The sequence below is a fragment of the Lucilia cuprina genome, chromosome 6 (assembly GCF_022045245.1).
Source record: "Lucilia cuprina isolate Lc7/37 chromosome 6, ASM2204524v1, whole genome shotgun sequence".
NCBI classification, from domain to species: Eukaryota; Metazoa; Arthropoda; class Insecta; order Diptera; family Calliphoridae; genus Lucilia; species Lucilia cuprina.
Genome location: NC_060954.1, coordinates 63,596,128 through 63,611,741, shown reverse-complemented (window position 1 = coordinate 63,611,741; position 15,614 = coordinate 63,596,128). Strand labels below are relative to the sequence as shown.

General features: G+C 29.4%; 3 protein-coding genes across 4 annotated transcripts; 2 read left to right on the top strand and 1 right to left on the bottom strand.

Moving 5' to 3' along the window:
* Positions 1–122: 122 nt before the first annotated feature.
* On the top strand, positions 123–4,308 carry LOC124420702. Its single transcript, XM_046954590.1, has 9 exons — positions 123–1,795; positions 1,861–2,004; positions 2,107–2,216; positions 2,277–2,427; positions 2,519–2,702; positions 2,886–3,570; positions 3,654–3,843; positions 3,918–4,074; positions 4,136–4,308. The coding sequence occupies exons 2-9, from the start codon at positions 1,881–1,883 to the stop codon at positions 4,191–4,193; spliced, it is 1,659 nt and encodes a 552-aa protein (XP_046810546.1). The 5' UTR covers positions 123–1,795; positions 1,861–1,880; the 3' UTR covers positions 4,194–4,308.
* Positions 4,292–9,039, bottom strand: LOC111687061 (proton-coupled folate transporter-like). 2 transcript variants are annotated; one of them, XM_023449476.2, is made up of 11 exons: positions 8,650–9,036; positions 8,320–8,553; positions 8,144–8,256; positions 6,056–6,206; positions 5,810–5,993; positions 5,562–5,748; positions 5,366–5,501; positions 5,160–5,296; positions 4,907–5,096; positions 4,696–4,852; positions 4,292–4,628 (listed from the first exon to the last, which is right to left on the bottom strand). In XM_023449476.2, exons 2-11 carry the CDS (start codon positions 8,531–8,533, stop codon positions 4,565–4,567), a joined length of 1,533 nt encoding a protein of 510 aa, XP_023305244.2. In that variant the 5' UTR covers positions 8,534–8,553; positions 8,650–9,036; the 3' UTR covers positions 4,292–4,564. The 2 variants fall into 2 exon arrangements, with proteins under 2 accessions (XP_023305244.2, XP_046810547.1); XM_046954591.1 differs by having other exon boundaries at positions 8,320–9,039.
* A 1,725-nt stretch (positions 9,040–10,764) lies between these two features.
* On the top strand, positions 10,765–12,854 carry LOC111687077 (V-type proton ATPase subunit S1). The gene is made up of 4 exons (XM_023449491.2): positions 10,765–11,098; positions 11,165–11,267; positions 11,331–11,598; positions 11,663–12,854. Exons 1-4 carry the CDS (start codon positions 11,007–11,009, stop codon positions 12,355–12,357), a joined length of 1,158 nt encoding a protein of 385 aa, XP_023305259.2. The 5' UTR covers positions 10,765–11,006; the 3' UTR covers positions 12,358–12,854.
* Positions 12,855–15,614: the final 2,760 nt, after the last annotated feature.

Sequence of the window (15,614 nt, the reverse complement as noted above, 5' to 3'; positions counted from 1 at the left end):
AATTTCATTGGTTTTTCACCAAAGTTTGATGTACTTCGAATATTTAATTGTAGTGACTTTTCTACATCTCTTTCCTCACTTTTAACTGGGTTTTCATTTGTAAGGCAATATATTGTTTATAAGAGCGAAAAATATATTATCGCATTTTTAGATGTGATTAAGATGTTGTTTGTAAAGTATGACATCAATTATTTTTGCTGGGAATAAATGAAAAAATGTGATTTAAAAAACAAAATTTTTCAAAACTGGATTTAATTTCTTACAATCCGTTTAGGAGTAATGATGCTTATAATTTTAACTTGTGGGTTAATTATTTCCCATCAAACAAACATTTTTTGAAAAAAATTGCACCTTTAGATAATACTAAATGCTCTTTTGAAGCATTATATTAGCGTGAAATTATGCTTATTCTTATTTATTTTTCATATAAAATCAATTATTAAAAAAATCCTAACAAAATAAAACGAATTTACTTCCAAAAAAATAACATTTAATAGCACTAAGTAATTTGTTTACGTTATGTGGAGTTTATGTTTATTGAATCCAAAAAAGCGAAAAGAATCCATTTTTTTTTAATTGAAGGTACATATATTTTTTGTTCTGAAAAATTTTGAATTCAACTAATTTTATTTTGGAGTTGATTAATAATAACATAACATATAATTTATTTATTTATGTCAATAATTTTTGAGTAAAATATGTACATATGTAGCTGCTGGCAATGACTTTGCAAATTCAGCATTCAAATTTCTTTTTTATATTTTGTGATTAACATTGTGCACCGAAAACGTGATTTACATTTTTATCAATATTGTGCTAAAATTAAGAATGTTCGAATGACGATTCTCAATAACATTGTGGGTTTATTGCATAAATTTAAAATTTAAACTACCGTTTTATGTATTTTAAGATAATTTTCTTAAAAAAGTACGAAATATGTTTAATGGTGTAAGAAATTTATTAAAATAAATCAAGTTATCCTTGTAAAACAAAATCCTACTTAAAAAAATAAAAATTATTTACTATAAATGTTGTAGAACATACCCTATTTATTTATTTTTGTTATTATTTAATGCAAATTAAAACCAGTTTAAAAATGTTATTTTTTATTTTGTCATCATCAATAAGCAAGTGTGATTTCCCTCAAAATAACAGCCAATAGATATAAGTGGAGTCAAAGTTGTCAAATATATAATTGAAAACACGTAACCATTAACCAAGATGTATTTTGATTTATTTGTTTATAAAAATGTGAATTATTTAGAATAAAATCATCAATATTTATTCGTTTTATTTTATTTGTAATAATAAACTATTTTAAACAAATACTTTCAAGAAGTACTGATTTCACTTTTTCCGTAAATGTTTGCCTTGTCTGACAAACATTTACGCTAAAGAAGTAACAGAAATGGTAACTTCAGTTAAACAAATATTTTTTTAGTTGAATTAAGACTGTGCCTGGAAGATGACTTCTGAATTTTAGACATAGAAACATGTCTTATATGTACATATATCACATAAATAAATAAAAGTAAAAAAGAAATGTTTATCTCCCGTAACATAACACATACATATTAAAATATCGAAATATAAAAAAACTTTTAAATGTAAATAACATTGTATAACAAACCAAAAACAAAATAAAATTTATAAAAAAAACTACATGCGATCATTTATAATAATTGATATAAAACTGATTTCATCAAAAGCTTCATTGGAGAGAAGTTAACGAGAGAATTGATTATAGTGTAAACTTTAGTTTAAACACAAACTTTGATGCGAAAACTTAAAATAAGTACGAAAAATAAATAACAATAATTAGTTTAAATACAATTTTTGTCTAATTTTCGAATATATCAGTTTATTAAGTGTCGTTAAAAATGGTAGAATCATCAGCAAGATCAATGTGGAGACAAATACAGCAATATCAGTGGGGAAAGTTTTTTCATATGTTTTACATCGAACCCATTGTTTTTATTTTGGTATTTTCACACAGTTTATCAGGTATAAGCTCTAGAACTACGTTGTCGCACATATCAGCCTGCCCTCTCTCTGTTGACTCGACAATTAATATTTTCAAAATGTCTTTTTTTTCAATTAAATAAGGAACTATTATGAGAAATGAAGTTATATATCAAGCATGCACCACAATTTTTCGTTACAACGAAAGCGATTGCCTGCAATTAGGAACAAAAAATGTTACCGGATACTTGCAGGTGAACTTTTACTCTTTATTATTTTATGATAAAGAATTAAAATTAAATTGTTTGTTCTAGGAAATCGAAACTGAAATTCAACCATATGTAGCAAATTTATTTATGATACGAACTCTTTTGGAAAGTATAGTTCCAGCGATTTGTGGTGTATTTATTGGTTCATGGTCGGACCATTATGGTCGTAAGCCACTTTTGTTGGTATCAATGATAGGTAATTCGTAAATTCTATATTCCAATAGGGACAAACCTTATAGTTTAAAAAATCGTTAAATCATGAAAAAATTTGATATTTTTGGTTTAAGGTTTTTCTTGTACTTATGTTATTGCGGCAGTAATTTGCGAACTATCTCGATATTATCCTGTTAATCCTTGGTATTATATATTGGCCGTAATTCCCCACTCCATACTTGGTGGTAATTGTGTGTTTTCGGTAGCGGCGTTTTGTTTTATATCTGACGTGACAGATACTAAAACTAGGCCGTACAGGTAAGTGAAACAATGACAAAAATTAAATTTGTTTGAAATTAATTCGCTTTAAATTTGAACAAAATTTAATCATTCCGACGGAATTTACAAAATTCTTAGAAACAATTCATGCGAATGCTGTTGAAAAATTTATAATTCTTTAAAAGTGTTTGTTAAACTAGATTTTTTTAATTTAATTTTCAGAATGATTTCTTTGGAAGCGTTTTTATCAGTTGGTCTTATGGTGGGTTCATTACTCTCCAGTTTTGTGTATGCTGCCACAAGTGCCACCTTTACGTTCTCCTTATCTGGTATATTGATGTGTTTAGCTACTGCTTACATAGCATTATATGTTCCGGAAAGCCTACAATTCAAATCCAAAGAATCTGAATCGACTGAAGTGAAGACCTGTTGCAATGAACTTACGATGAAATGCACAATATTATCATATCCATTGGAATTGAAGCCAAGTTATAATGAACATGAAAAGAAAAATATCGACAATGATAATTTTCGCGATGTTGATCTACGAAGAGATGGTGAAGAAGTATCAAAAGTAGTAAAAAATTGTTCGTCGGAGAAGAAAAACAACGATGGCTATGAGGCGACTGTGGAACCAAAAACTCCTGGTTTGTTTAGCTACAGACATGTCAAGGATATGTGGATTACATGCTTTAAGACACGACCTTATTATGACCGCAGCATAATTTTATTAGTTACCGGCACAATGTTTTTGGCAATTTTCGTCTTGGATGGAGCAATGACAGTATTTTACTTATTTGTACGTGAAAAATTCCAGTGGACAATAAGAGAATTTACCTTCTATGAAACTATAAGTCACGTTACATCTGTGTTTGGTGCATTAATTGGATTTTTAATAATGCGAAAGGTCCAACATCACAATTACTTACATACATACATGCTAAAATCTACAGTTTTATTTATATAACGTTTATTTATTACTTTTTACAGGTATTTCATTTATCAGTGGTGACTTTAGCACTAATTGCCTTTTTAAGTGACATTATTCGTAGCGTTATACAAGGTATAGCAACGGAACCATGGCATTTATATGTCGGAATTGCTGCCGGAGCTTTGAAAGCCGTTGGTGGTCCAATGTGTCGTACAATTGTTTCAAATATTGTTCCAGCCACAGATTTAGGTGCTTATTCTTAAAATGATTAAAACTATTCAGAAAAAAAATAATTTATTTAACAATTTTTGTACTAATTCCAGGTAAAATCTTCTCAATTAAAAATATTCTACAGTCAATTGCTCCATTTTTGGCAGCCCCATTATACACAATCATTTATAAAGCATCTATAACATCATTTCCCGGTTTGTTTAATATATTCAGCGCAATACTATATTTCTTTGCATTTATATTTTTACTGTGAGTGTTTTTGTTATTTTATTATTGAAAGTGTGAACTATTAAATTATTTTTCGTTTTAGATTTGTTTTACGCTTTAAATTTAATAACAGAGAACATTATGGTCAAATATTAAAATAATAATCCGATATCACTGATGCACATCCGTTATTTATAGAACTTTGTTTTTAGTCAAATTACTATTTAGATTCCGCTTTAGTGAATAAAACACATACAAACAAATTACCAATTGTATATTTATTTAAACATTTTTCAATAACAAACATTAATTACAGTTATACATTTTAACGCGTCATAAAAAAACAAGAATTAAATATTTTCCGTACATTTAAAATATGTAGGTGTAATTGTAAGTATCCTACTTTGTGCGTTTGTTATTTATATGATTTATTATCAAATGTATTTGATATCACTCATTATTCTTAAAGATCACAAAATTATGCTAATATTCAATATTTATATATGTATAAAAATTATCTAGTTTATAATAATTAACTACCTATCGCTTGATATGTAGCGTTTTGTCCCATAGATTTCTGTATTCCATAAATTGTTCTGAAATAAATGTTATATTTTTAAAAGTGCAGGATTTTGGATTGAAAATCTTATTCTCAAAACTTACGATATGAAAGTAAAACATAACAGATATAAGCCAGCACTAATAAAATTAAATAAGCCTGGATAGTAAACTAATGTTGCATTATATACTAGTGTATATAAAGGAGCTGCTATTAGTGGTGATAACGACTCCATTGATGTTGTCAAAGCAAATATTTTACCTAAAAATACGTTATCAAATTATGCATTACTTCGGTTTTCTTTATGTAACTTACCAACTTCCGTAGAAGGCGCTACATGTGATAATATTGCTCTAGACATTGGTCCCATTATACCTCGCATAAAACCGAAGCATAAACCTAAATATAATTGCCACCAATATATTGCAGTAGCTCTTACCGTACTTTCGAGAACACAACTTGCCAAAGAAATCATAGTCATCGATACAATTGAAAATTTGAATATCTAGAGAAAAGTATAATATTTAAATGTTTGTTGTGCAACGCAGTTAAACCACGCATAATTTACCCTTCTTAAAATAAACATGCCAAGAATACTGCCAATAATTTGTACAACTATTCGAGCCGCATTAAATATACTGAAATCTTTTAATGTCCATTCGAACTGTTTGCGAACGAATAAATAAGTCACATTAGAATCGCCCTCTGAAAAGTACAACTTTTATTTATTATCTTGGTATTATTTACATATATTGTTTTGCATTTATATCTTACCCATGGTGAATATAGCTACTGTTAACGCCATCATAGTTAACCAAATAATAATACGATCATAATTGGGCCTTCTCTTTAAGCAAGTTTGTATTAAATCTTTTACCAAATCAAAGCGGAAGAACTCTCGTACTTTAGACTATGGATAGAGGTTTTAAAAGAATGTGTATTTATTATAATTAAGTTGATTAAAACTTACACCAGCATGTATTTGTTCAGGCTTCAAACTTTCCACTACAAATACAATGACATAAAGTAAAGCTAATAACATTAGAGACGACGATATGATAAACACTGTTACTGCGTCGGTGGCTGCATACAAATATCCACTAGCAACGTTTCCCACCATCATACCAGCACATAGGGAAGCCTCATTTAAAACCATTCTACAAAAGAACAACATCAAAAGAACTATTTGAGCCGTAAATAAATATATTATAATTTTACCTCAAAGCCCTGTTTTTTTCTTTTGCGACATCAGATATGTAACAATATATACCAGTTATTAATGCACATGTGCCCCCACTTAGCACAGAGGGTACAGAACATAACAAGAATACCCATGGGCTAACAGCAGTTTTAGTTGATATATATGTTAAAGTTGTTAAAATAACTGAACCCGTCAAATAGCCTTTAAGAAATAATACGATATAAATTGGCAATTTAAGCCTTGGAATTTTATTTGTATCTTACCGGTGAATGTGGTCAAAACAATTGGTCTGCGTCCGAACTTATCTGACCAGGGTCCTATAAATAAACTCACAATGGCTGGAATAATACTTTCCAACAATGAACGAGCCATTAGGATTTTAGCAACATACGGTTGCACTTCAATTTCAATGCGCTTAGAGTGTTAAAAAATAGATAAATAGATATTGTCAACCAATTAAATAGTCGACAATTATCAATTAGTTAAAAAAATTATAATGAATCATCAAGTTTTTAGTTTTTTTTTTTTTTTTGTTAATTACATTTAATTTGTACTTAAAATTTGTACTTTTTTGTTAATCACATTTAATTTATACTTAGAAATACTACAGAAGTATATACATTAGAGTATCTCGTGAAAAATTCATAATCTTATATTATTAAAGATTCTAATTCGAAATATATCATCTTCAATTTGTATTAAAATTAGCCCATTTTAAAATCAGAAAATAAAATTTTCCTATAGTCGGCAAAATAATTTAATTTAAATAATTGTATGATAAAAGACAATCGTTAGAGTACAGTTACACCTATCCAATTTTTTTCTAAAAAACCCTATCCATTATTTGCAAATTTTTTTGGCATATAATATATTTGTAATTGTAAATAATGTCGAAACAAATAAAAGAGATGTTAGTTCTAAAATAAATAAATATGTATCTATGTATTTTAAGAAATTAAAAGTTGCGATTTTTAGGGATCAAGTCATTTTGATAAATATGCGTTTAAAAATAAAAAGATATTAACTGTGATTTTTCGAACTTCGACTGCTTAATATAAATTAGTTAAAAAATGTTTCTTCACCAAAAAAAAAAGAAGAAAAATTTAAATTTTTAATTTGATTTAAACTAATTACAAGACTTTTCAAATACTCTATTAGCCCCGTTATCTCCACCTCTGATTAACGTTTAACCGAAAGTTATTTTGCCGATTATAATATTTTTTGTATGAAAACTTTCAATTTAACCTTAAGATAAAATATAACCAGAAATTGTGATAATGGGGATTAGAGTCATACGTCTTTTGAAGAGATATATGCATACATCAGTAAATTTATTGCTGTTAGCAATATACATACATATTTTGTTTTAATTTTTTATTGTTCTAATGCAAGTGATAAGAACTAAACAATTAAATGTAAGTGAAACAAAATGTATATTAAAATAAATGTACGCCCTGATTTTTGCTATTGTTTAGAGTTTAACAGTACAGATAACCATAATTCATAACACATGCATAAAATAACAATGAAATTTTAATAAATGTGTTATCATTGTTTGATTTTTTTAATATTTCCATCTTTTACATACATGTATGTAGGTACATTTTTCATTTATTTCATTTACCCTTATTTAAATGATTCTTTTTAAAACGTGTTTTTTTAAATAAATCTTAGTGGTTTAATTAATATGTAATTAATTTATCTAAATCTATTTTTCTAACCTTCTTATTGAACATATTTTGCGAATTGCTTTTGTATATTTTAAATTTACAGAATGTTTTTGTATATTTTATCCCAAGCATTTTAAACAAAGTTTATCTTGTATCATATATTATTTAATAATTTATCCATTATACTAATTAAACTTTGTTTGAATTTAATCATTTATTTCGAATTAAAGCACGTCAACCATTATTTTTCAATATTAAATTTAGTTTAAGTTTAATCTATTTATTAAAAAGAGTTTGAATAAAAGTGAATTAAAGCTGTAGTGTAGCAATTCGAAAGTATGAAATTTGATTAGAAATAATAATAGAATAAAAATAAGTGTTAAATGTTTAAAGTAGAAGTACTACACTAAAGAGCTAATTACAAAATTAGAATTATATTTCAAATAAATAAAGAAAGGTTTCATTTAGGATTTATTTACAAGATTTATAAAGTCTTGAATTATTTATAATGATTTTAATAAAACTACATGTTAAATAAAATGTAAATTTTTAAATGCATACCCAATGTACATACATACATATTTAAGCGTACGTATATTTTTGTTTTTGAAAAATATTTTTCGTTTTGAATATAATTTTTTTCAGTTGCTCTGATTATGACAAACGTAGGTAGGTACTTACTCGAACCTCTTCAGACTCAGGTTGAACACCTAAAAGCGGTTGGCATACGGTGTCGTTGTAGTGTTTAATATAAATACATGTCTGATACAATAATTGGTTTTGATAAACGGTGGCTGTAATGAGAAATAAATACCTATGCAATTTACAATTAATATTATTTATATATTTATACTTACAGGATAAATACATGGATAAAAAGACCAGGAAAACCGCCGGCTCCAAAATAAACCAACGATGTTTTACTCCATTTGCCTGTGAGGCAGCTTCTTCCTCATTATTATTGGAGTTTGTTGTAGTCGGGGAGGTAGAAGCGGCATCAATATTTTGTGTTGAATCATTCTCTTCATTTGCCTCTATGGGATCGTAAAGCCTTTCTTCATCACTTGCCATGGCCTTTATAATTGCTATTACTATTTAACAAAAGATGTTTGGTTGTGTATGCATTTATTTACAATACTTTTAATTTATTTTAAAACAAAGAAATATCACTTTTTAGCTACTCATACTTTTTGTACTTTAATGCAAAACTGTTATTACTGCGTTTATCTTAATTTCGTTAATGATATAAGTATTGTAATTTTAAATTAATCAATGTTATTTTATAAATACTACGTAAAATAATAGTTCGGCAAAAATAACTTTGCAATTTGCTGCAATACTTCCGTTTCCCACAATTTTTTCACTAAACTGAAGATTTTTTGTTTTTATTGTCATTTAGAAAATATTTATTGGACGATCATAACTAAATAAACACTTAACAAAAAGAGAAGCTTTTATGAATTTATAACAACAACAATGCAATATGTAAAAACTTGTTTTTAATAAGTTTTATTCTTAACAAAACGAACTTTCACTGTTTTTACACTCCCACTGTTTCACTTATAATATTTTACAGTAAAAACATTCACAAATTTATCTAATTTTTAAGAAAAATAAGTTATATATATGTATATACATTTTAATTATATTTCAACTAAAATTAAAAATAAAGCTTTTTATTCTCCTCTTTTTTAGTAATGTGTTCGTAGTCAGCTGTTGCATTTGTGACTTTTACATGATGAGAATATATGTGAAAAGTCGACTTTAAGAAGTAGAAGTACTAATGAGTAGATTTGCGGCAAGGTTGGCAACAGTTTGGAAACGGTGATAAGGTAGCGGTATCGGTATTTTTACATATTTCGGTATTGGTATTTTAGCATTATCAGTATTTTGGCTTATTTCGGTATTGGTATTTTATAGTTATCGGTATTTTAACTTATTTCGGTATTGATATTTTGGCTTTTAGACTTTTTTCCGACTAATTTTTACTTTTTTTTCCATTTTTTAAAGTTTTCGACTATTTTTAACTTGTTTCTACAATTTTCGAGTTTTCGACTTTTTTCAACCTTTACCGACTTTTCGACTTTTTACGATTTCCAGACTTTTCGACTTTTATTAACAAAGTCGACTTTGCAACTTTTTTCACAGACGATAGTCGAGTTATTGACTATTTTGGAACAAAATAGTCGAGTTATTGACTTTTTTGGAACAAAATAGTCGACTTAGACTTTTCGACTTTTTCGACAAAAATTCGATTGTTCGATTATTCGATTAATAGTTTTGCAATAAGGTTGCCAAACTTGTTAAATATAAATAGTTATTTTTAAAAATTGTTTTTTGTTTTATGAACAGACTAATACAAGATATGTATTTGTTAAATTTGACATTTTAAATAACTAAAAATAGTAGAATATAGTTTTAATATTTATAAATTTTATAAAATTAAAATTTTTTCACAAAATTTCAAAAAAATATCTTTAATGGCAAATACGGGCTGCCACATTTTATGTTGTTTGGAAAAAATGCAACCCTGTCGGTCGGTCACAGGTTGGTCTGGAAATCGAGTCTCGTTCCAGAGACTTGCGACGATTCGGCTTAAGCCGACTAAGCCTAGCCGCCGAACAAAATGTCAAAGCCACCGCCGCCGAAAATATTTGATTTTATTCAAGAAACACTAAATATGCTAATGGGGTGTTTTTCGAAACACCGGTACCAAGTGATATTTTTTGGTACTTTTCATTCTCCAACTGGTACTTTTTGAGTTTTCTATGATATTGAAATCGAAACATAAAATTGTACCACCAATATTTTTTATGAATTTTTTTGTAAAATGTCTTCTTAAACTTCTTTCATAACAATACAATTTAAATCTGCATAGTCCGATCTCCTAAAATACAATTTTTTTGGCCATTAAATGAAGCTGTTTTTTAAACGTTGTTAAAAAGTACTTTTTAAAAAGTAGTCATAAGTGACAATTTCTTAAAATATGATTTTTAAATACTTTAAAATACGGAAGATCTTTCAAAATCTCAATTATAAATATAATAAAGTCTTCATTTTAATCTAAAAGAAAAAAATTAAAACTATAGTTGAATATTATACCCAAAAAATGCTTAAAAACAGAGTCTATTGTAATGTCGAATATATTCGATAAAAGCACGGAAAGGGTTAAAATAGTTGATATATTAAAAACTAAACTTAGTTGAAAACTTAACCGGCTTAAGTAGATTTTAAGCCGCCGCCGACGTATTTATTGTCAGTCAACGCCTCCGTTAATATTTGTCGGCGCAGGGCTTTGTCTCCTTTTCAATCACATGACACTGTCATATGCAACAAGAAAAATTTTCATTATTTGACAGTAGTGGACAACGACGACGTATTTTCGTATGGAATAGTGAAAATTTGATTTATTTGGATAATATTTTCACTTTCCATTATTTTTTAAGCCTAATTTTGTTGTTGATTTCATTTTAAAGTTCTCATTTTTCACACAATTGTTTTAAATTTATTTTGCGAAGAAAAAAACAAGTGAAACAAAGGAAAAATGCAGGCGATAAGTTCGTTGATATTGGCGTTGTGTGTCATCGGTTTGGCTACAGCGGAACAGTCTCCAGTATTTTTATGGGGCGCCAGCAGGTATGTGTTTATACTAAAGTTATTGCTTAGGAAAATGTATAAAATATTTTTATATTAAAATCTCAGTGTGGCTAAACCTTCACTGGTAATAGTGCCTGGCGATGAATTTGCTAAACTCGTGACTCCTCTGCTGGCTGATAAGGCCTTGGTTGTGTTCATGGAAAAAGACGTAAGTTTATAAACCTAAATATCAAGATAACAATGATTATTGATTTGTATATATTATTTGCAGTTAACCAACAAAGATTTCCTGTGTACCAATGCCGCTGATGGAAAATCGTGCTATGCTCGTTTACAAGGAGTTAGTGATAAAACATTTTATGCCGCTGTTGAAAATCCCGTGGAAGCCTTGCGTCAACTCGATGGGGAAGCAGAGTACAATTCGGTAGACGCTTCTGGTAAATTCTCCACTCCCTTAAAAACCGCCGCTGGTAAAATCAATTTTGTAACATTCGAAGATGATCACACTGCAGTTCGTGGATCCAATTTGAAATCACATGGTATGTCAAATAATAAAAATACTTATATATATTTATATTTTGATGTTTTTCCTACTGCCTTTAGATTCTATTATTGCCTCGGTAACTTCCCAGCTTGGTGATAATGTTTTCTTCGTCTATACATCTACCCCCTCAACATCTGTGCTTAAACGTCAACGTCGCGAAACAGCAGGCAGTTCAGACGGTTATATCTTCCGTGATAGCTCCAAGCTTTTGCTTTATTTTACTTCATTGAGCATAATTGACGATTCAAATTCAGCTACTGTTTTAGATATTAATAGCATGACTGTTAAGGCTGATAACGCAACCGAAATGTCCGTAACCTTAACTCCAACAACTGGTTCGCCATTAACTTTTGATGTAACTCTCGCTGGTGGTTATTTCTTCATGAAGAATGTAATGTATAATAATATCAAGTTCCTTAGTTCAGAAGTGTATGCACCAACAGATTTTTCATATTTCTGCGGAAATTTGACTTTAAATAATATTCCTACTGATAAAGTACCTGCCTACACTTTAAAGTGGAATTCTTTGCAATTCCAAGCACCTTTCGGTTACACCGATAACGCAACTTTTGTATTTGGTGATGCCTGGCATTGTGTTGGTTTCTTCACAGGTGGTATTTTGTCGGGTCTTTTGATTGTTGCCCTATTACTGACCATCACATTTATTGGAGTTTGCTGGATGATGGATATTAATACCATGGATCGCTTCGATGATCCTAAGGGTAAAACAATCACAATTAACGCTAGTGATTAAAATTTCGACATATAAATCTTAAATTATATGTACATGTTATTTCTTATTAAACTAATTGCCTCCAATCAATCTTAAAATCCATTCCCTGATTTTAATTATACACAATTATATTGTTTTTGAAATATCTCTACTTTAAAAAATAACAAGTAAAATACTAAAATTGGAAATTTGAAATGAGTGTGTGCTGTTAAATTCATAATTAAGCCACCAATTTTCCTTTTCTTGGATTAGTTCAGCATCCGTATTCAAGTATAGGAAAATTGCTGCCTTTTTGTTGTGTATTTTATTGATTTTTTCTTCTACTCTAATCTACATTACTTCGTATTTGCTTAAATAGTATTGAAAATTCGCACAAACTGAACAGACTGTTTTGTGGTTGTGTAAGTGATTATCAACGAAAAGTTTGTATTTTATGTAAAAATATGTATTTTTATACACCCTTTATTGTAGACGGTTTAAAGTTTGTCAATAAAATGTTTATTATCTCGTTTGTTAAATTTACTGATTTCTTTAATGTTAAATATATATTTTTGTTTCATATCTGGAAATGTTGTCGAAAGAAAGACCCATTACATATTTTTATGAAAAAGAATTTCAAGGTAAGTATATACACGCATTTTATATTAAGGTTTGGTATAGAGTGCAATTGCTATAAATATCAGCTCGTTTGGGTTCATTAAAGTTGGTCCCGTTGTGCTACCCTTGTGGTCGCACGAGTGTGTTCTAATATAACTATGTTTCCAGAACTAAACCAACCGGATTCACTTGTAAAGCATAGGAGATAATAGTCACTTACCGTGATATGGGACCCATATAGCGTTATCCTAATATCTCATTAAGAGATCCCTGGCATTGTTTGATTAACATAGATGTTGTTAATATATCCGCGTATATATACATATGTATATAATACTACCTTAGTCAATTCGCTTCACGTTTGATTTCAGTCTGAAGAATACTATCGTAGTTAGGCAGTTTAAAGGATGATTTAATACCAACTCCTTCAATGAAGGAATCTCCACCCACATTCCCACTCCTCGGAGCGATCAGTGTAAATTCTCATTACACCTGGAGTTGGTTGAGGTTTTAATTCGGAATTCCTTTGTGGAATCCAGGTGCAAAAGCGATTATCAGAGTTGGGCTTCGAAATGCAATATAGTCAATATTTAAATGCAGTGATTCCAAGTGTTTTATAATTCTTGTGACCAGACCACGAACCACAGTCATTTAATCTGATCGCAGAGTAGAGGTTATCAGTGCTTTGGTTGGCGTTGTCTTCCTTGCTTCTGTAATAAGTATAGCAATATTTCTCATAGTGCACTCAATGGTTGCACAGTGTAAATTTTGCTCCAATAACTCCATAATACAATATGGGTTTAACTACTGCCTTGAAAATTCTTTCTGGTTCATTTCTCAGGTTGCATCAACTGCCTTCTTGCTGATTAAATAGATAGCTATTGCATATAGATACTGAATCAAGAATTTTAGCTGACATCAACACCGCTACGTCGGCATAAGCAACAGTCATAAACCTTCTATCCATTTCAGATAATAGCGTGTTCATAGCCACGTTCCACAGCAGAGGAGATGAAACTCCCCCTGAGGAGTGCCACGATTAGCAAGTCGCGTAACGCAGACCCTACCCACTGAGACGCTTATGACCCTGTTGCTCTATAGTTTCCCAATCTCAAACCTCATCCACGTACTGCAGCCATAGGATCACAAGATATTAGTTTTTCTAAAAAACTGCTGGGATAATTTCGTCAGAACTCGGTGATTTATATGGATAGAAACTGTTAGGAGTCCAACACATTCTTTCTATGCTGACAATAACAGAGCGAGGTTTTATCGTGTTATAATCAAGTTAGTCATTGTTATGCCATTATTTGCAATGGGTTGACATCCTGGAAAGTGCCTATCCAACAGGACTTCTAAAGATTACATGGTCTAACTACCACTGGATTTTTGAATGTAGCTCTGTACAGCCTGAGTAGTTGAAAAATTTTACAAAGTCTATTGGTTTCAGAAGATCTTTCTACATTAGAGCAGAAATCCCTCCATGTAGAGGACTTATAGGGAGACCAATTGTTTAATCTCTTTGCCTGATTAAATAACTTGCGACTCTCTTCTCTAGCGTGGCAATATTAAGATTACACCAAGGAGGCTCTGATTGTCCTCTATTAGTGGAGTGTTTACAGGCAATTTTAGTCGCTGATCGAAACACTTCCGTTAATTCTGTAACGAAAGCATCTATATCCTTACTTTCAATAGTAGGGGAAGACCGAAGTGACATGGGAAGCATATTAGTTTGAACCCTCCTATTAAGAATATTATTCCCTTTTATAGTATCAATTATAAAATTAATATATCGATGGTCCAATAGAGAACAGTCCAATTCGTAATACACCTGTGATGCTTAGAACTCACAAGCGTTATATCTAGTACCTCACTACTGTTAGTAAGTTCTGAAACCCTATATGCTACATCAAATTTTCTAATAAGTATGAAATTAAAAAGTTGCTCACCTCTAAATCGAACCTATTTCAATGAGTAAACAAAATAAAAGTGAAAAAATTGGGAAATATTTCAGGAAAAAAATGCATGTTGAAAACGTAGCGCGGTTAGTTTTTGAAGGATATTTAAAAGATTACATTTGCGCTGAATTATTTTATTTATATTTATTTTAATAAAACATATGTTGTTCTATATAAGAAATAATTCGTGATTAATATTTTATTAGTATCACTGTTATTTCTGTAAATAAATATATAAATATTCATTCCATTATTACTACTATTTGATAAAATAATATTTCATTTGAAATCGAGGTCGTGTCATAATATAAACATTGATAATTATTGTTTCTTATGTCAATTGCCATAATTTTTGTAAAGCATAAACTCTAATTGCACACTTGTTTCAATAGGTTACTTACTCCTTACTTGTTCGTTTATTTACATTGTTAGAAATATGTTATATCCTGAAAAGCAAAAACTAAATAAAATAAAATGTATATGGGCTTTTCCACCAAAAAGTATATTTTTTGTCACGTCACGCACATTAATTGACAATATCTTAGGGCCATACTTTTGGATTGGTATCCTCTTTATAATATGCATAAAGCTATTTTTAAAATATGTATATTGTTTCCCTAGACATAGGCATTTAATGTTGCGTGACGTGATGTGACAAAAGTTGACTTTTCGGTGGAAATGCCCATATGCTAATTTTTTTCTTAAACAAATATACAATAGAGT